Genomic DNA, 18,893 nt, shown 5'->3' with positions numbered 1-18,893 from the left:
AGCTTGCCTAGAGAAAATGAGCGAAAAACCATAGCCAAAAACTAGAAAAATGTATGTCTGTGTGCGTGACTTGTTTGCCTTGCTTGTCTGCTGATGGCCGTATCTGGACAAAATGGCGGCATGTGGTTAACGCCTAACTGCTGATGGCCGTATCCGTCCACTGTCAATGTTTGTCTAACTGCTTTAGGTCGGATCTGGGCATATCTACAGGATGTTTGTTTTTAGTTGTGCACGTTAGTAATTTGGAAAAGAGTGTCTTGTAAAAATAAAAATAAAATGTTGATTAAAATGTTTCTTTTATTGGAATACAAAAATGTACAATGTTTATTGGTTTCCACTACTCTAAACCTATTCAATTCATAGTACATACTAGTAATTATTTTTACCAATGATTCATAGTACATACTAGGAATTATTTTTACCAATGAAAAAATAAAAATAAAATTACAATTTTGTAAAAATAATTACTGAACTGTTTTTGATAAGTTTTTTTTTTCAATAAATCTATAATGATAAGAACTATGTAATATATAAAGACTTATTGAAAAAAAATACTTTCATCAAAATCGGTTCAGTAATTTTTGAGATAGGGAATAGTGTTGAAGTCGGTTGTTTTGTAAAAAAAAATACTTATTTTTAATGAATTATGAATTCAAATTAAACAAAAAAATTTTGCGTAGGAATCGAAATTTTAGATTCCCATCATTTCACTTTACTGATAACAACAACGTTTTAAAAGGGTGTTATTTAAACAGTCTGCAGAATATTCATATGCAAAAAAGTTTACACAAATTCAGAAGCGCAAGTGAAGAATAGGATAACAGAAGAATAGGCACCAAACTGCACTGCAGCAGTGTCTCTAAATGACGTCAACTTAAATTTTAAACAAAGCATGTTTGGACTCAAAACACGCATGCGTTCGATCGAGCTCAAGCCGACTGTAACCAAACTCAAACGTTTATTCAGAAAATAGGCCTTTGTAGGCACTTTTTTACGTCAAATTACATGTAAAAATTATCGATTTAGATAAATTAAATAGATATGTATTCAAAACTCAAATTTAAAATTATTAATTCTTTCAAAGCTAAAGACTACTAGCGCTTCGTAACCGACCACTGCAAGAGAAGAAACGCCGAAAGAAACTCTTTTCAACAGTATTGGTCGCCTACTCGCCTGAAGGGCTTTGAATTTTTTTTTTTTTTATTTTATTTGTATATTCATTCTATGTATCTTATAACCCGTAGACCAAACCAGTGCAGTCCTAAGAAAGAAGGGATCAAAGAGAAAAAAGTATTTTTAAACAATAATCCTAATATTAATATTTAAAAATAAAATAATGTATACATAAATAGATAAACACCCAAGATCAGAAGTCAATATGAAAAAGATAATTTACCAACTTGACCTGACTGGGGATCGAACCCGAGACCTGGAAGTAGCAGTCTGGTGTGTTGACTACTACATCACACATTTTATATAAATATATAACTAATATAAATAAATAGATAATATTTAATTATATATTTTATATATATGTAACTACAGAAGTAATTTACAAACTATAGATTTTCTAAAGTATGATACTCAAGCCAACATTGGCCAACACAAATATACACCGTGCAATGACTGCACGCGATGTTACATTTTTGCCTGCATCTAACACAACGTCCCCTCTTAAATTTATCTTGTTTTTTGGTTCGCTCCTCGGTCACCTCATTATGAACAGGGAAATGATTAAAATCCCTGTTCAGCCTGCTACAGGTGGGGATGGGGACCTGGCGCGAACGTGAGGAGACGTTTTGTCCGAATTCTAAGCAGAGCTCTTCAGCAAGCTTGAAACGAAATTGGCGGTGAGTCATTTTTTTATGCTGGCCAATGTTAGCACAATATATAATATATGCATTTAAAATAGATATATTTAAAAGACGTCTAAAAACTTTAATATACCATTTGATTCCCCTCTTTCTTTCTAATAAATACATGCTTAGCTTTTGATCTTTGAGATCGACGCCTCCCATGTATTTATTATATTCATGGACCACGACTGGTTTGGAGCAGGGTTGGCCAGCCCTGTGCCCTGGAGCCATATCTGTTTTGTGGTAAGTAGATACAGTGGTGACAAGCTTCACATCTTTCCATGCTATGACGGATACATCACCACAGTGTCTACTTACCACACTACCCCTAGCCATCCTTTTATCCTGCAAATTTTGGATTTCTACGGGCGTGTCTTTTCGGCGACGGTTCAGAGTACCGACTACGTCAGTTTTATGTTTTTTTAGAAATTGGGTCAGAGGAACAGAATTATAAAAATTGTCCATGAACAGGGTATATCCCTTGCCTAAATAGTTCTTGAAAAGCTCAAGGACTATTTTGGCAGTGGATGTAGTAAACCCGTAAACCGTTTCTGCAGTTGTCGTGCCTTTGCCGGCATACAAAATTAAATTTACTACGTATCCAGTTACGGCCTCACAGAGTTCATAACTTTTGATACCGAATCGAGCTGCTTTGGAACGAATGCATTGTTTCCAGCTTAAATGACCCTTCCAAAGCAGCAACGATTCGTCTATCGATACTTCTCTGTGAGGCACGTAAATGGACTGGAATTTTTTATTTAAATAATCTATAATAGGTTTTATTTTAGCTATTTTCTTATCACGCCCCTGTACATGTATGTTGTTGTTATCAGTAAAGTGCAAAAATTTTAAGAGCATTACGTAATGATCCCTTGACATCAGTTTTCGAAACTCCGGCATACCCATCACACCCGTCATCCAATATTCCTCTAACCTACTTCTTACACATATTGACATAAATATCATCACACCTATAAGCCTATATAGTTCGGAAACCGAAGTTTCCACCCAGTCGTTCATGCGAGATTTACTTGGCATGGAGTCTCCGGTTTCAAAGAAACCGGTTATTGTTTCCCAAGCGTAATGATTCGTTTCGTGGACAATAGAATCCATCAGAGGCTGGTCCCAAATTTGAGTAAACAAGCCTAAAGGACTTGTTCCCTCAATTTTAGGACCAGCTTCTTCGTTGAAGTCCTCCCTGACCCCTCTAAATTCGTTAAAATCAGATGACCAAGTCAATGGCTCCTCACTAACTTCATCTTCAATAAAATCGTCATCTGATTCCAACATCTGCTGTAACTGATCGAGAGTCAATTCTTCCTCGGCATCCTCATCACTTCCAGAGTCGATGGCTAATTCTTCAGCCAGCTCAGGATCCAGTATGTCTTCATCCTATTAAAAAAACCAAACCCTAAACCACATGCAAGCATACACACAAACATAACAAAAGCGGGTATTGTTAGAGATGCCAACCACAATATTTTTATAAAAAGGAATAATTAGTGTATCCCAACGATGAACAGGAATAGAGATTCCTGTTCATTTTTATTCAATTAACTTTCAATATATTCATGCCATATTGCCAATTTCGCTGAATTACGTTATTGAGCATACACCAAACACCTTTATATCAATGAAGTTACAATACATTCATACCGCATTGCCAATTTTAGCAGAATTGTGTTATTGAAGCACAAACCAAACACCCTTAGTTACATTACCTTAGTTACTGGATGGACTAGATTTCTATCAGATAGTCCGGTGCACGATGAGAGCGGCAATAAATAAAAATCCCTTTCTCAATGCAAGTAATTTATACTTTCAAAGAGTGTTATGAAAATGAAACTTACAGGTTCTCGGCCAAAAAGATTACGCGGCTGACCTTTCGTACGTTCCTCTGGTACCTAAAAAATAATTATTTTGTAAATAACATTGCATGTTGTGATAATAGGTAATATTTTGTTTCGATAATCCTTACAATAGACATCAATAAGTGAGCAATAAGTTAGTATACATCTCGACATATTATTATCTTGGTAGTTAAAAAAAAGTTGAACATCTACTAAAGTTATCAAAAAAAAGAAAACCATTCTTACAGCAGCTACTTTTTCGCCGCCATGGACCAACTCATCCACGATCTCTATGGCTTCGCCTTCCACAGATAAATTTTGGGGCCGCCAAGGCTGTAATAAAATATACGAAATAATCAGTTTTTGTTTTTAAAGTAAAAGGGAAAGTTAACAAAACTGGAAAATAACATACTCTAATCCTCCCTGATCCAGATGTCTCCAAGACTACATCTCTGCCCCGAATAAGGGATCCCTGAGGAGTTCTAGTCACCTCCAAGCCGACAAACATGCTTCTGGAAGTACTTGGGGTTTGGGGTTCCATTTTAATCTGTCAATAAAATAAAATTATTAGCATGTATTCAAACCAGACATCGATGTCATCAGAAAGTGCTCACGGAGACAAAACTAACGAGCTAAAACACAGCGCGATACGAGTTACCGGAGCGTAGATCCTGTATACCACCTTCCGACTGCATCATCAGACCCTCGATGTCACTTCATCAGAAAGTGCTCACGGAGACAAAACTAACGAGCTAAAACACAGCGCGATACGAGTTACCGGAGCATAGATCCTGTATACTGTATACCACCTTCCGACTGCATCATCAGACCCTCGATGTCACTTCATCAGAAAGTGCTCACGGAGACAAAACTAACGAGCTAAAACACAGCGCGATACGAGTTACCGGAGCGTAGATCCTGTATACTGTATACCACCTTCCGACTGCATCATCAGACCCTCGATGTCACTTCATCAGAAAGTGCTCACTGAGACAAAACTGACGAGCTAAAACACAGCGCGATACGAGTTACCGGAGCGTAGATCCTGTATACCACCTTCCGACTGCATCATCAGACCCTCGATGTCACTTCATCAGAAAGTGCTCACGGAGACAAAACTAACGAGCTAAAACACAGCGCGATACGAGTTACCGGAGCATAGATCCTGTATACCACCTTCCGACTGCATCATCAGACCCTCGATGTCACTTCATCAGAAAGTGCTCACTGAGACAAAACTGACGAGCTAAAACACAGCGCGATACGAGTTACCGGAGCGTAGATCCTGTATACCACCTTCCGACTGCATCATCAGACCCTCGATGTCACTTCATCAGAAAGTGCTCACGGAGACAAAACTAACGAGCTAAAACACAGCGCGATACGAGTTACCGGAGCGTAGATCCTGTATACCATCTCCCAACTATCATGACATCATGTCATCAAAACCAAACGACATTTTGACTAAAACCAATAAAATAAATTTCGTAGATTTAGTTTCAATCAATGAATAAATCACAGAGGCTTTTGAAAGCATGCTGTATATTAGCGTCGCGATACAATACACAGACAGTGTACGACACAAGTAAGATGGCGGACATAGTGCGTATGTGTGCGTGTAACGGATTCTCAGTCTTGAAAAATATAAGATATTTACAAAATCCATGTATTTATTGTAAAAAAGTTAGTGTATTTCAATAGTATAATAAATTTACTATCTAAAACCAATTATATCCATTACAGAGGTATTGGATATAATGCATAAACTAACACGAAAGAAATATGTAACACACTCCATCTACTTTTGAAAAAGCTAAAATCCTTCTTTTTTTACTAAATCTATAAACTTTTACACGTAATTGCTTCGAAAGTAACTATATAATAACGAAATAAAAACATTTACATACCTGTTTGTAATTACAGCCAAAAAAGACGAGTTTTCTCACACGTTCTTCAGTCACTTTGCAACACAACGAAGTCACAATTTGAAATGACTTGGTTAGCTAAATGAACGGATGAAATTCATATTTGACAGTTGTCTATGACGGCTTCATTCGTTAGAAATACATTTCAAATAATAAAACACCTTATTTCTTGTTATTAGATATTATATTTGTGTAAAAACTACGACGAGTGCATTTGGACGGATCCGGAACAAAGCATTCCTAGTACATGCCCGGATACGGCCTAAAGCTTACGAAGGGTTAACGCATTCTTGAAAAATTTGGAAACAAAGAAAGGATGAAACTAGAAACGCTCCATAGTATTTGTCATGTTGTACTATGGCAACATTTATAAACGCCATTTTTGTAAAAATCAAGTTCAACAAGAATCAAAGAATTTTTCCATTCTCATTTATTTCAGTTTTCAGTTAAATATTTCTTCTTGTCTTGTGATATTGTGATTTTCTGCTCTGCGGCTATATTCCGTTATCGTTACTTAAAAAAAGAAGTACACAATCACCGACATCAAGGTAAACAACTTTTCAGTGCAAGTGGATAGGTAATCGAATTTAATTATTCAATTCTAAAATCATTCGCCGAATGTTAGGTACCTACGTGAATATTGATTGTTAACACAAAAAGTATATTTCGTAGAGGATGTAGGTTCTAAACTGTGAACTTGTCATTGTTTCATTTGTGTACCTATCATCAAAAAATTACTGTATCACATGTTTTGATTGGGTGAGGGTAAACATGAAAACATCCGATATAAACATTCGACTTTAATGCTATAGCTTTTATTCTTTATAACTTAGCATTTTGTCGTTTGTTCCTCTTTCCACAATCTCTTCATACTTATTTTGCTTCATCTGCATTCATAACTCCTCATGCAAGCAATTGTTTGGAGTACTCTTACTTGCAATGTTTCCTTTTGTTCTCTTACGTACCCTTTACGTATTAATAAAGAAGCAACTAAGCTTGTGGTTAGGGTATACGAAAGGGTGCGCACTTTTTGGGACTTAGAAAAATTTCGCCGATTTTTTTTTTGCCCTATTAAGCCCTATTTTTTATGATGCCAGGGCTTAGGTATGACCAAAAGCATCCCTTAAGGTCATATAAACTTTTGCGCTGCATGCGATATTTTCGGAGTTATACTCATTTTTTCGTCAATGGTTCTCAGGACAGAAAAATTTCGCCGATTTTTTATGCCCTATTAAGCCCTATTTTTTATGATGCCAGGGCTAAGATGCGACCAAAAGCATCCCCTAAGGTCATATGAAGTTTTTCGCTGCGGGTCATAGTTCCAGAGATATGGTCACTTCTTTTACATAATCCTTATTTAGGGGGTGAAGGGGGGGGTTTACAAAAAAGTGTCCCATACAAACGTTGCTGGCCAAGACCACGTCTATGCATTGGCGATGTAAAAATGGGGGCTCATCATGACATCGCAACCTTCGAAAATATGACTAAGTCCTGTGCACCCTTTGCTACAATAGCTCCGACGAGGCGACACTTAGAAAAAAAAAATGATTTTTTTTTACTTCTATTAAGACCTATTTTTTATGATGCCAGGGCTTAGAGGCGACCAAAAGCATCCCCTAAGGTCGTATGAAGTTTTTCGCTGCGGGTCATAGTTTCAGAGATATGGTCACTTCTTTTATATAATCCTTATTTAGGGGGTGAAGGGGGGGGGGGGGGTTTACAAAAAAGTGTCCCATACAAACGTTGCTGGCCAAGATCACGTCTATGCATTGGCGATGTAAAAATGGGGGCTCATCATGACATCGCAACCTTCGAAAATATGACAAGTCCTGTGCACCCTTTGCTACAATAGCTCCGACGAGACGACACTTAGAAAAAAAAAATGTTTTTTTTATGCCCTATTAAGCCCTATTTTTTATGATGCCAAGGCTTAGATATGACCAAAAGCATCCCTTAAGGTCATATGAACTTTATCGCTGCGGGTAATAGTTCCAGAGATATCGTTACTTCTTTTACGTTATCCTTATTTAAGGGGGTTTACAAAAAAAGTTCATAGGTCGGACCCTTAAAAATAATTTCTTTAACACCTATATAAACCTAACCTATCCTAACCTTTTTTGACTGAGTTCGATCGCTCCGCTCGCTCCGCTTTGTGTGGTTCATAGCCTAACCTAACCTAACCAACACAGTTGGGTTTGTGTCCCACAGTCCAAGTCCTAGTCCTGAGAACCATTGACGAAAAAATGAGTATAACTCCGAAAATATCGCATGCAGCGCAAAAGTTTATATGACTTTAAGGGATGCTTTTGGTCATACCTAAGCCCTGGCATCATAAAAAATAGGGCTTAATAGGGCAAAAAAAAATAGGTGAAATTTCCAAAAAGTCCCAAAAAAGTGCGCGCCCTTTCCGACACTCTGACCAAGCTTGTTTTGTATCACTGCTATTAAAAATCTACATATTTGATATTAAAATTAATATAATTTCTTTGTTTTCAGGAACAATGAGTGACTCGCCAGATCAAAATGAACCACCAAAAGATGTATGTACAAATGGAATTACACTCTTATGTGTGCAGTTGTTCTATAAGTGCTTTTGTGTTATGGGACTTTGTTCCCAGCACAATTTGTAAGACTAAAAGTAGCTTATGTTACTCCTGAATTCAAAACAAAGTTCATTAAATTCTAAAGTCTTGTATTGTAAATTTAAAATGTAATGTAATCTATGTTCTTTAAATTGAAATGTTACCTAAGCCTTTTTTACTAATTTTACAGCCAAAAGAATTGGAAAAGTTAGAAGAAGCAAAACTAAAGGCCAAATTCCCAAATGCAATGTTGGGAAGGGGTCCAGGAGGCCATTCGGCATTCCTTCAAAAGAGGCTTGCTAAAGGGGTAAGTTTCTTTATTTTAAACATAATTATAAACCTTTTTATTATATAATTTAATTGTACTTGTTCCTGTTTCTGAATAAATATTTTTTAATTTGTTAGTTATAAAGGTGTTACAGTACTTTTATATTTGATACTAGCAGCCCGCCCCTGATACACCCATGGTACATACATGGTTTATAACTTCCATAAATAATGAAACTTTTCAAGGTCATTTCAGTAAATCAAAGTTATGAACTTTACCTCTTTAAATATTAGTATAGATATTGGTAAATACTATATTTCTTGACCCTTAGTCATTTTCAAAAACTGCACTTCGCTTCATAGCCTTCATGCATCAAATGCAACAAAAAAAAACTACCAATCACATGGTACATACTTCGCAGTGCATCGTCTGATCAACACATAAATTTCCAGCAAAAATTCTTCGACTCTGGTGACTATCAGATGGCGAAGCAGCGGCCGGCGAACCTCGCGGCGCCGTTCAAAGCGCCCGCCGTCCCCGCCAAGATTCCCACCGGAGACGCCATCCCCACGCCCGACACAGTTCCCGTTAGAAAGACGTCTATCATACAGGTAGAGTTGTTATGTATTGGCATGTGAAATCTAATAGGTAAACCTAAAAATACTGAAAAATAGTGTAAAACAAATACTTGAAAGACTTTTATCTGGAAATTTGGTATTGGCTTTGCTTCACCTATCCTAACTTAAACTTCTGAACTCACAAAATATGTGTTAACCACCAGTGCTGTTTGTGGTTGTAATCAAGTTTGGCTCTAAAAGCCAAAATTTAAGCTTGAGGAGGTGTCAGAGACTACATAATTTCATTTTCGATTGATTGTGATAAAGCAAAAACTTTTTTGACAGCCTCTGTAGCACTAGCCATAGTGTGTTTGGTCAAACAGGTTCAACATACATACTCGTACATATAGTCACGTCTATATCCGTTGCGTGATCAAATAGTGACGGGTTACTAGCCCAATCGCCTTGAAGAGGAATCCCATGTTTATAAGCATATTCCTTGGTGGCCTTGTAAGAAATCCATGGGAAACCAAACAGCAAACAGGTACAAATTGATTGAAATGACATTTCCAATGGTCAAAATGCGCGCCCCAATCTCCACTCCAAAAAGGATAGGATGTAACAGGGATTAACCGTCATGACTAAGAGTATAAAGTCTTGAATTTATATAACTTGTTTTTATTTGCAGCCCAAGTTCCAGCCACCGAGCCAGACATCCTAGCCCGTCGCGGTGTCGGTTGGCGTCCGCACGCGCCTCTCATAATTACATATTATCATTTCGCTTACGCGTCGCATTACGACATGCTTTTCATTCTATCAATCGAGCATAAAAACCCCTATTTACAATGATCATTCATTTATATATATTTCAAGTAATATCAGCTATGTTTTTATTGATGAGTTCCATTAATCAAAGTTTTTAGAATAGAATTAAAACCACGTGACTTATAATTCGCCCAATGGCGTCGTACCACAGATACAAAATGATAACTTTTATTGGCGGAATAACGAGTCACGTGATGTTTTTTTATTCATCCACTTTTAAATAGCTACAAGTTTTGTGCATTGACACCTCATCCTTAAAGTGACTTGTATGTTTTTTTGTTATCTAGACATGTTTTCATTAAAACTATTAAGGCAACTTTGCAGTGCAGTCATAACTTCAAGCAACAAGGTAGGTTTTTATACTCATTATCGTATCAATGTCTGCACTCTATTGTAGTATTTGTGTTAGTTTAGTTTTCATCACGTATCTCCTTTAGAGCACAGAATGTTTTTGACCATGTGATTCACAATTATTTCGATGGTACATATAAATGTTCTATGTTGAAATTTTAACGAAACTTTTATAAAAACAACTGTTATATTAATGTATAAATTTAGATATAGTGAAGTGGGTGGGGATGTGTGTATTTCTGTTGTGCAAGTTACATTCGTTTGCCTAAACTGTTGTTGTCAATATGGATAGAAGTAATAGAGACGTGCTTACTTTGGAAAATTATTTATGCGTATTTTTCATTTTAATAAAAGATTTTATATCAAACTAACACATCTTGTTACTTCTCTTAAATTTAATTTTCTCCTTGTTGACGCCCAAGTTATAATACCTGCATTCAATATTTCATTGATATTTTTAATAAAATGAAAAACATTAATAAATTCCTCATAGCATATCCATTTCATGTAACTTCGCTGTACATACTCGTAAAATGTGTGTCCTTATAGAATCATTCGAAAATTATGAATTCATTGAATGTCATTGTAGTACATTAGGATCATATAAACTTGTATTGCATTATGATGATATCTCAAGGTTAATTTGAACTCATCCAGTTTTTGTATGCGATCTGTGATGTGCATTCTAGCATTGACCATTAATATAAATTGATTGCTTGTTTGTAATATCTTTATTGCACAGAAATTTACACAGTTCAAGAAATAGTAAATATTTATAAAAGAAATAAATCACTTACTTATTTTAACATTATCCAAAATTTCGTTTTTGGCCACACAAAGCTATGTTAACAATGAGTAATTTTTTTTAAATCCAGCACAATAACTGGATAAGTCTACATTAACTTTTATAATTGATTGTAAAGGCAGTATCACAAGGTCTCTGTACATAATTGCCATAAATAATAATTGATAATGTGTTTAAAGTAAGGCGATAAATTGTTAGTTCTCTAGTACAGCTGTGGGATGTATTTAGATAGATATTGACGTCATTGAAGAATTGACTTTATTTTTGTAATGAACGTAATATGTCGTTTTATTAGTATATGTTAATTGTTAAGAGCACTATTATTTTGGGTCAATATAAAGAACAGCATTACGCCAGTCATAAAACTTTCGCTAATATTGTCACAGAATTCAACGAAACACCGATTTATTACTACGCCTATTGGATGGGCCAGTACCCAGTGAACGTGCTAGGCGAGGCAAGGTGTCCTAAATCGGCCCAAACTTGAGAAAAAATTTTGTAAGCAGACAAGTCATTGTTGAACCTTATTCCATTGTAATTTATATCATTTTTCTTTATTATTGTCTTGTGTTAAATATAGCAATGATAGGTAAATCCCAAGTTGCACAGAGGCGTAAAATTGTTTCATGTGATCGCACAGGTGTGATATATGTACCGGAGTAAGGGAATGTCGGAGTTAGGGTGTATAATTAAAATAAATTCTTGGTATAAAAACAAAATGTTTTATTTTTATTACATCATAAATGGATAAACTGTCCACAGAAATCGGAATAATGTACAAAGTTCTACATATTTTTTTTTATTTCTTTCATTTGGTGAAACTAGAAAAAATATCTTAGATGATTTTTAACGTTGGATTTATTTAAAGTTAAATAAATTTACAACGAGGAAATTTGTAAAAATCTAGATAAGTTAATTACTATTTGGAATTGTATTTACAAGATACCTTTTTTGTTGATAATATTGATTGATGATACTGCTATAAAAAATAACACTAGCGGGAGCGATAGTTCGGGCTCAACAAAGGGTAGATCTTCTGCCAGGCTGGTGTGATGCCTGGAGAACCGCGCGACAGACGATGTCTCGGAGGTTGTAAATATGCTCCCATCCGTGAAATCTGCTTGCGCGATTTAGACTCTTCACTGTTATTAGAGATGTCGCCACAATCCTAAGCTGATTCCGCTAGTAGTTACAGATATGCACTCAAATCGCCAAAATAGGGGTTTTAGAATGAAAGAATAAACGAAAAATTACTGTTTTATTACGTTTTTAGTAATATATTCGAGCATTAACAATGTTATCGCATGATAATGATAACAAATTAAAATGGCACTTGTCTACACATAAATTAATAACGAGTGAGTTTACATCCTCCATTTTCCGGGCACCCGGCCCTGTTCATCTCGTGCTGAAGTTATAAACGTTATTCCGTTGTTCCGTTTACCGTTTGTTATATTTGGCTGCTCTCTGAAAAACGAAACAAATAACATAGTTTTAGGTCTTCTTTCTCCTGGCTTTTAGTCTCGGTTGCATCCTCACCGCTCTGGAGAGGAGCCCGGGGTATGCCTTTGACCATAGATCCTGGATTGGGTGAGTCAAATTTTTACACGAAGTATGTAGCTGTAGTATTTTATGTAGCTTTAGGTATTTGTCTATAAAGCACCAAATTCACGGTCATTTGCGTATCACGTTAGAGATATTGATTGGCGTAAATTTATGTTTTCGGGTATTTTTTTGTTATGAGGGGCGGAGCATACACCACGCCCACTCAGGGATACACCGCCATATTAAGCTGAATACATTTTTACAGATGTAAAGTTACATGTGTGTTACAGTCGTTAATCTGTGTACTCAATAAACGGGACAAATAACACAGATTGAGTTCGAAACTGAATCACCATCATCAAACCTGGTCTATAAGACAAAACAACATGTTTCTATTATAACTATGTACTTACTATTTTATGTTGTACTTGTTACTGTGTAAATTTCTATGCAATAAAGGTATCTATTACAAACAACTGACCCGGGCTCCAGTGCACGTAGTCGGGCGTGGCGGCGGCCTGGTACTCCTGCACCAGGTCGTCCACCACGCCGCGGGACTCGTCGAACTCCTCCAGCGACTCCTTGAACATCGGCTCCTTGCGGAACTGCTCCAGGAACGCCTCGCGCTTGCGCAGCTTGTCGTACTGCTGCAGGCAGCGGTCGAACAGCTGGAAACGGGTTTATTGGTGAGTGTCACACAGGGGGAAAAAATGTCGAAAACTCAATTAATGTAGGTGGGCGGAGATTTAAAAAAATTAAGAAGCTCTATACATATACAAGTATAATGAAGTTTCGTGGTTAACTCAATCTGTTTACTACAAACATACATAAATATAATCACGTCTATATCCCCTGCGACACCCTGTGCCACAGTCAAGACAGAAAGATACGACATGACATTAAAATAGTGACAGGTTGCTAGCACGTCGCCTAAAAGAAGATTCCCAAGTTTATAGGTAAGTCCCTATCCCTTAGTCGCTGTTAGTTGTTACCTTATTACTCTGTCCCATATAATAAATATTTTTATTCACTTACCGTGGGAAAACCTAGACGAACGTATCTTGATCAAATTAAGGACGTCCTGGTAAAGGGTCAGGTCAAAAGTACCCGAAACCGCCGAGCTTGCATGAAGAGAGTTATGAATGTGGATGAAGCGAAGGAAATATGCAGAGATCGTGGCAAGTGGAAAGAGGTAGTCTCTGCCTACCCCTCCGGGAAAGAGGCGTGATTTTATGTATGTATGTATGTATTCACTTACCGATGAAATATTGGTGTGGTTGGCCAGCAGCAGGCCGGAGACCTTGTGGGAGGCGTGCACGTAGGGCGAGCGGCGCGACAGAGCCACCTGGATGGAGGCGGGCCCCCACGGGATGAACGACGCCAGCTTCCGCTCGCGGATCCGCTGCAGCGACTTGTGAACCTGCGACGGGTCTACTTCACCCTGCACAATGGCCACTTGTTAGTCTGTTAACTTGCTGGTATAATATAGAACGCCTTACTAAGATTACGTGCACTCACATTTATATGTGCCGTGTGGCTCCCGGCACCAATACAAAAAAGAATAGGACCACTCCATCTCTTTCCCATGGATGTCGTAAAAGGCGACTAAGGGATAGGCTTACAAACTCGGGATTCTTTTTTAGGCGATGGGCTAGCAACCTGTCACTAGTTGAATCTCAATTCTATTGTTAAGCCAAATAGCTGAACCGGCTATTGTTAAGCCAAATAGCTGAACGTGGCCATTCAGTCTTTTCAACACTGTTGGCTCTGTCTACCCCGCAAGGGATATAGACGTGACCATATGTATGTATGTATGTATATTTATATTTATTGTTCATATTATTAGCATTATGGTACAGTTACACATGCTAGTTAGTAGCACGAAAGCATGCTACTTTTGAGCAATTGCTGCTTAGTAGTCCACGTATTGTACTTTGTGTGTGTTTGAGGCTAAATAAAATTTTAAACGAATAAAAAAGTTCAGAGATTTCTATTGAAATAAGTAGCACCTTTGTACTAGAATTACTGTATTAAATGCTCCTGCATATAATTTTGTGTACATAAATATGTATACACACACACATAAACCTATAATGCATATATGTACAAATCTACAACACACAAATAAAATGACAAACATAACATACATATAGTCACGTCTATATCCCTTGCGGGGTAGACGGAGCCAATAGTCCCGAAAAGACTGATAGGCCACGTTCAGCTTTTTGGCTTGATGATAGAATTGAGACCCAAATAGTGACAGGTTGCTAGCCCATCGTCTAAAAGAATCCCATGTTTAAAAGCCTATACCTTAGTCGCCTTTTACGACATCCATGAGAACGAGATGGAGTAGTCCTATTCATGTCATTTTATATTTATAAAAAAGAATACGACTATATTCTTTTTTATAAATATTAAATGACATCCTTGTCAATAATAATATTTTACCTGTATAATGTTGAGTATAGATATGTAACAGTGCTGATTGGTCCTGTCCGGGCTGAGGGACACCATCATGTTCTTTGGCTGCAGTAACCTTTGCATCACGTCCAATACTGTCGTTTTTCGGATCTTCGGCGCCTGAGAAAATAGCATTTTTTTTTTGTTTAGAACGAAACTATGATGTATGTAATGTATCATACATAATGATTCCGGCTTGCCCCGACCAAAGGGAAGATCTCCCTGTAGGCTGGTGGACCGCGCAACAGACGATGTTGTGTCGGAGGTTGTATACATATATACTCCATATCTGTAAAATCTTTGCTTGCGCGATTCAGGCTCTTCGCTGTTATTGGCTGATAGCGCCGCGTCATTGGCTGTTGTGACTTGTGGCGTAGAGACGTCGCCACAAATATAAGTTGATTTTGATTAAAAATCCTTCAAAATCTTTACAACATTGTTTATTTTGTATATGTACTTTCCAACTCTTGCGGGTTAGACAGAGCCAATAGTCTTGAAAAGACTAATAGCCCACGTTCAGCTGTATAACTTAATGATAGAATTGAGATTCGAATAGTGACAGGTTGCTAGTCCATCGCCTAAAAGAAGAATCCCAGATGGAGTAATCCCAGGTACATACATATGGTCCCGTCTATATCCCTTGTGGGGTAGGCAGAGCTTACAGTCTTGAAAAGACTAAATGGCCACGTTCAGCTTAATGATGGAATTGAGATTCAAATAGTGACTGGTTGCTAGCCCACCGCCTAAAAAATAATCCCAAGTTTGTAAACCTATACCATAGTCGCCTTTTACCACATCCATGGGAAAGAGATGGAGTGGTCCTATTCTTTTTTTTCAATGGTGCCGGGAACCACACGCCACCTAAATCCCAGGTAAGTGGGTGTAATGCATGGAATGAAGTTTTTGGAGTGTTTCTATAAAACTCACTGTATTAAGTTCATGGTCGGCCGTGAGCGGCGTGTACCCTGTCATCAGGAAGTGTAGCCGAGGAGTGGGGATGAGAGGCGCCACCAGGCTTATTAGGTCATTGTTCATGTACGATGGGTACCTGCAAACATAAATAAAATTTTAGAAGTTCCATGATGTGCTTTCAAGTAGTTAAAATGGAACCACTTCATATCTTTCCATGGATGTCGTTAAAGGCTACTAAGGATCTAACTTCTAAACCTGTCACTCTTTGAATCCATCATGGAGCCATGCAGCTGAGAGTACCTTCAATGAATTATATAGGATATCAGAAACAGCTCAACATTGTCCTTCAGACATTTCGAGAGTTCTTCGAGAGAAGTTCTGTCATTTTTGTGAGATAAGGTTAAAGACAGGACGGGACACTAGTAAAACTAATATCCAGAGAACCCAACTTTCGATTATATCAGTGATATATATGTATATTATAGGTAATTCAGTTATTACAAATCCCAATGTCTTTAAAATTGCAACAGCAGTTTATGAGTGGTCTTTTTTTAATACATACATACATAAAAATCACGCCTCTTTCCCGGAGGGGTAGGCAAAGACTACCTCTTTCCATTTGCCACGAACTCTGCATACTTCCTTCGCTTCATCCACATTCATAACTCTCTTCATGCAAGCTCGGCGGTTTTGGGTACTTTTGACCTGACCCTTTACCAGGACGTACTTAATTTTTTTTTATATGTGAATACAAATAAGAAAACACAAACAAAACCTTACCTTAGTGTAGCAGTGCTGGCACTCATAATAGTCGAGACAAGGGTATTGATTTGCGCGAACGAAGGATTCTGTATATGTAGCCGGTCGCTGGCGATCCTGTTCAAAGCAGTGTTATCCAGCACCATGACGCAGTCGGCGCTCTCTGTGAGCCGCTTCAGGGTGAGAAGCGAGTTGTAGGGCTGGACCACCACGTCACTGTAAGACAATTCATTTTTGACATTATATCAGACATTTCCAGAATGAAATGTTTAATTTTTGTGGCACCAGGCAGTTTGTTACCAGTGACTCGTATGGTGTACTCGATATGATAACCCCCTTTCTTGTTGTTGTTAAAAAGCTGGCAAGAAAGAAAGAAATACCTTATTTCGTCCAGGTTAGGGAACACACTGTAAGTTTGCACCAGCTTCTTGGGGAACCTGTCTGAGAGGTGCTCCAGTATGTAAGAACCCATGCCGGAGCCAGTGCCTCCGGCTATTGAGTGACACAGCACAAAGCCCTGAAAAGGAAAACAAGTGATGCAGTTCTTCACAACAGTTTTAACTGAAAAGAGTAATTAACACAAATCTACTCATCACTATTAAGTAGCCAAATTAAGTATTCAAATTAGCAATAAAAATTGTTTTTTCTTTTTCTGTAACAGAGTGGTACAATATAACCCAGTGTTTTGAGACTACATATTTGATTTCTAAAAACATAATAAACATAATATTTGACTTGTGTTGTATGTTAAACATCATGAGGAATCCTGCACATTCAGGCAACTGAATGTGTAACTATGAATCCAATACATAAGGCTTACCAAAGTTTGTGGAGGTCAGACTCACCCAATCCAGGATCTATGGTCACAGGCATACACGGGCCTTCCAGAGAGGTGAGGATGCAACTGGGATTAAAGCCAGTAGGAAGTAGACACAAGACTTTATAAAGAAATTCAATGAAGCTAGGTACATACTTCCAAATTATCACTGCCATCAGCTTCCCTGTTGATGATATCAAACACCTCCTCATTCAGTTTCTCCCCTTGAGCGAACCCTGAAGCCCAGTTGTTACCTGCTCCACCGCCATGCTTTGATAAGTATACATTTTCAGGGTTATACAGCTGAAATAAAATTTAAAGTTTAGCTGTATTATTAGTACTAATCTTATGTCAGATTACCCTGCATAGATCTATTTTAAAGTGGTAATAGAGGTAAATTAGCAGTGAATTTGATTGGATAGGTTTATATGCTGTCAACCATAGATACAATAATATGGATATGTGCAGGTAGATCTACTTACAGATTATACTGCTCAAAGAAAATCAAATCACTCATTAAATAGTCGTAATGTTAAGAAGAATGCAATGATCATGGAAAGTAGATGTATAGTTTCTCTCTGGAAAAGAGGTGTTATGTGTACCTTAGCATACGGGGAATTCATTATAGTATGAATAACACGAGGTTCCAAGTCCAACAAGACAGCGCGCGGGATGTAGTGATCATCGTCCGCTTGGTAGAAAAACACGTCCTTCCTATCAGAACCAGCGGACGCGAACTCCTCCAGGATACCCTCCGGAGATATCCCATGTTCTATGCATAGTTGCTTCCAAAACTCGAAGCCAACTGCAATAATGTAAAAAAAGAATTTAACGTTTGTTACTTTTTAGTAATAGATGCTAACGGTTTACAACTTACTTTGATTGCCGCACTGGCCAAGTTGGAGCGTTATCATTTCACTGGGCATTTTGATTCTAGTTCTCTGATTTTCCTAAATAGATAATATATAATATTTAAACCCTATTGTAAATGAACAAATATTTCCAACCGCCTTCACCGCCAATCAACAATTTGTTTTCATATTTTGCAGTTTGATTACTTTTGCTTTGGTTTGGAACTGACGCAACTGACTTATCGAATCGAAAAATTAACGACGTCAATGTCAAAATGGACTGTCATTTAGTAGACAAATGAAAACTAAGCTAAGTTTTGTTGAAAAACTCCAAAAAGAAACAATCTCGCGATTGCAGAGGTTCTTCTTTCTTTTCTATATTATGGCTTCCACCGGACAGAGTCAACATCTTTCTTTCTTTTTTTTGTACTATGGTTTGAAGAGACATGGTCGATGGACGGTTATATGAAAGGAGAAGGTTAACAAATGTACCTACAAACAAGAAAAAACAAACTTGTGTTTGTACATTT

The 18,893-nt window shown here is 37.5% G+C and overlaps 3 protein-coding genes across 5 annotated transcripts; 1 reads left to right on the top strand and 2 right to left on the bottom strand.

The window, feature by feature from the left end:
- Positions 1–1,116: 1,116 nt before the first annotated feature.
- Positions 1,117–5,905, bottom strand: LOC132902892 (piggyBac transposable element-derived protein 4-like). Of its 3 annotated transcripts, XM_060949778.1 has the most exons (4): positions 5,614–5,905; positions 4,119–4,253; positions 3,953–4,039; positions 1,117–3,760 (listed from the first exon to the last, which is right to left on the bottom strand). In XM_060949778.1, exon 4 carries the CDS (start codon positions 3,144–3,146, stop codon positions 1,560–1,562), a length of 1,587 nt encoding a protein of 528 aa, XP_060805761.1. In that variant the 5' UTR covers positions 3,147–3,760; positions 3,953–4,039; positions 4,119–4,253; positions 5,614–5,905; the 3' UTR covers positions 1,117–1,559. The 3 variants fall into 3 exon arrangements, with proteins under 3 accessions (XP_060805761.1, XP_060805759.1, XP_060805764.1); XM_060949776.1 differs by lacking the exon at positions 5,614–5,905 and having other exon boundaries at positions 4,119–4,462; XM_060949781.1 differs by lacking the exon at positions 5,614–5,905 and having other exon boundaries at positions 1,117–4,039; positions 4,119–4,463.
- A 79-nt stretch (positions 5,906–5,984) lies between these two features.
- On the top strand, positions 5,985–11,730 carry LOC106136103 (cAMP-regulated phosphoprotein 19). Its single transcript, XM_013336551.2, has 5 exons — positions 5,985–6,179; positions 8,128–8,171; positions 8,404–8,520; positions 8,934–9,092; positions 9,727–11,730. Exons 2-5 carry the CDS (start codon positions 8,133–8,135, stop codon positions 9,757–9,759), a joined length of 348 nt encoding a protein of 115 aa, XP_013192005.1. The 5' UTR covers positions 5,985–6,179; positions 8,128–8,132; the 3' UTR covers positions 9,760–11,730.
- Positions 11,731–12,263: 533 nt separating this feature from the next.
- On the bottom strand, positions 12,264–18,590 carry LOC106136101 (tubulin gamma-1 chain). Its single transcript, XM_060949792.1, has 10 exons — positions 18,390–18,590; positions 18,115–18,317; positions 17,669–17,815; positions 17,076–17,212; positions 16,717–16,911; positions 15,952–16,072; positions 15,013–15,144; positions 13,823–14,005; positions 13,046–13,232; positions 12,264–12,486 (listed from the first exon to the last, which is right to left on the bottom strand). Exons 1-10 carry the CDS (start codon positions 18,436–18,438, stop codon positions 12,470–12,472), a joined length of 1,371 nt encoding a protein of 456 aa, XP_060805775.1. The 5' UTR covers positions 18,439–18,590; the 3' UTR covers positions 12,264–12,469.
- Positions 18,591–18,893: the final 303 nt, after the last annotated feature.

The sequence above is a fragment of the Amyelois transitella genome, chromosome 3 (assembly GCF_032362555.1).
Source record: "Amyelois transitella isolate CPQ chromosome 3, ilAmyTran1.1, whole genome shotgun sequence".
NCBI lineage: Eukaryota > Metazoa > Arthropoda > Insecta > Lepidoptera > Pyralidae > Amyelois > Amyelois transitella.
The sequence above is the reverse complement of the archived record's forward strand: the minus strand, read 5'-3'. Positions and strand labels throughout refer to the sequence as shown.

What these genes read in the sequence shown, in the direction of transcription:
- LOC106136103 (XM_013336551.2), top strand. Translation starts at nt 8,133, where the DNA reads ATGAGTGACTCGCCAGATCAAAATGAACCACCAAAAGAT. An exon ending in AAAAGAGGCTTGCTAAAGGG is followed by an intron (nt 8,521 to 8,933) that starts GTAAGTTTCTTT and finishes ATAAATTTCCAG; the next exon opens with CAAAAATTCTTCGACTCTGG. An exon ending in GAAAGACGTCTATCATACAG is followed by an intron (nt 9,093 to 9,726) that starts GTAGAGTTGTTA and finishes TTTTATTTGCAG; the next exon opens with CCCAAGTTCCAGCCACCGAG.
- LOC132902892 (XM_060949778.1), bottom strand. Translation starts at nt 3,146, where the DNA reads ATGTTGGAATCAGATGACGATTTTATTGAAGATGAAGTTAGTGAGGAG.
- LOC106136101 (XM_060949792.1), bottom strand. Translation starts at nt 18,438, where the DNA reads ATGCCCAGTGAAATGATAACGCTCCAACTTGGCCAGTGCGGCAATCAA. An exon ending in TGGCCAGTGCGGCAATCAAA is followed by an intron (nt 18,318 to 18,389) that starts GTAAGTTGTAAA and finishes ACATTATTGCAG; the next exon opens with TTGGCTTCGAGTTTTGGAAG. An exon ending in CCGACCATGAACTTAATACA is followed by an intron (nt 15,145 to 15,951) that starts GTGAGTTTTATA and finishes CTATTTTCTCAG; the next exon opens with GCGCCGAAGATCCGAAAAAC.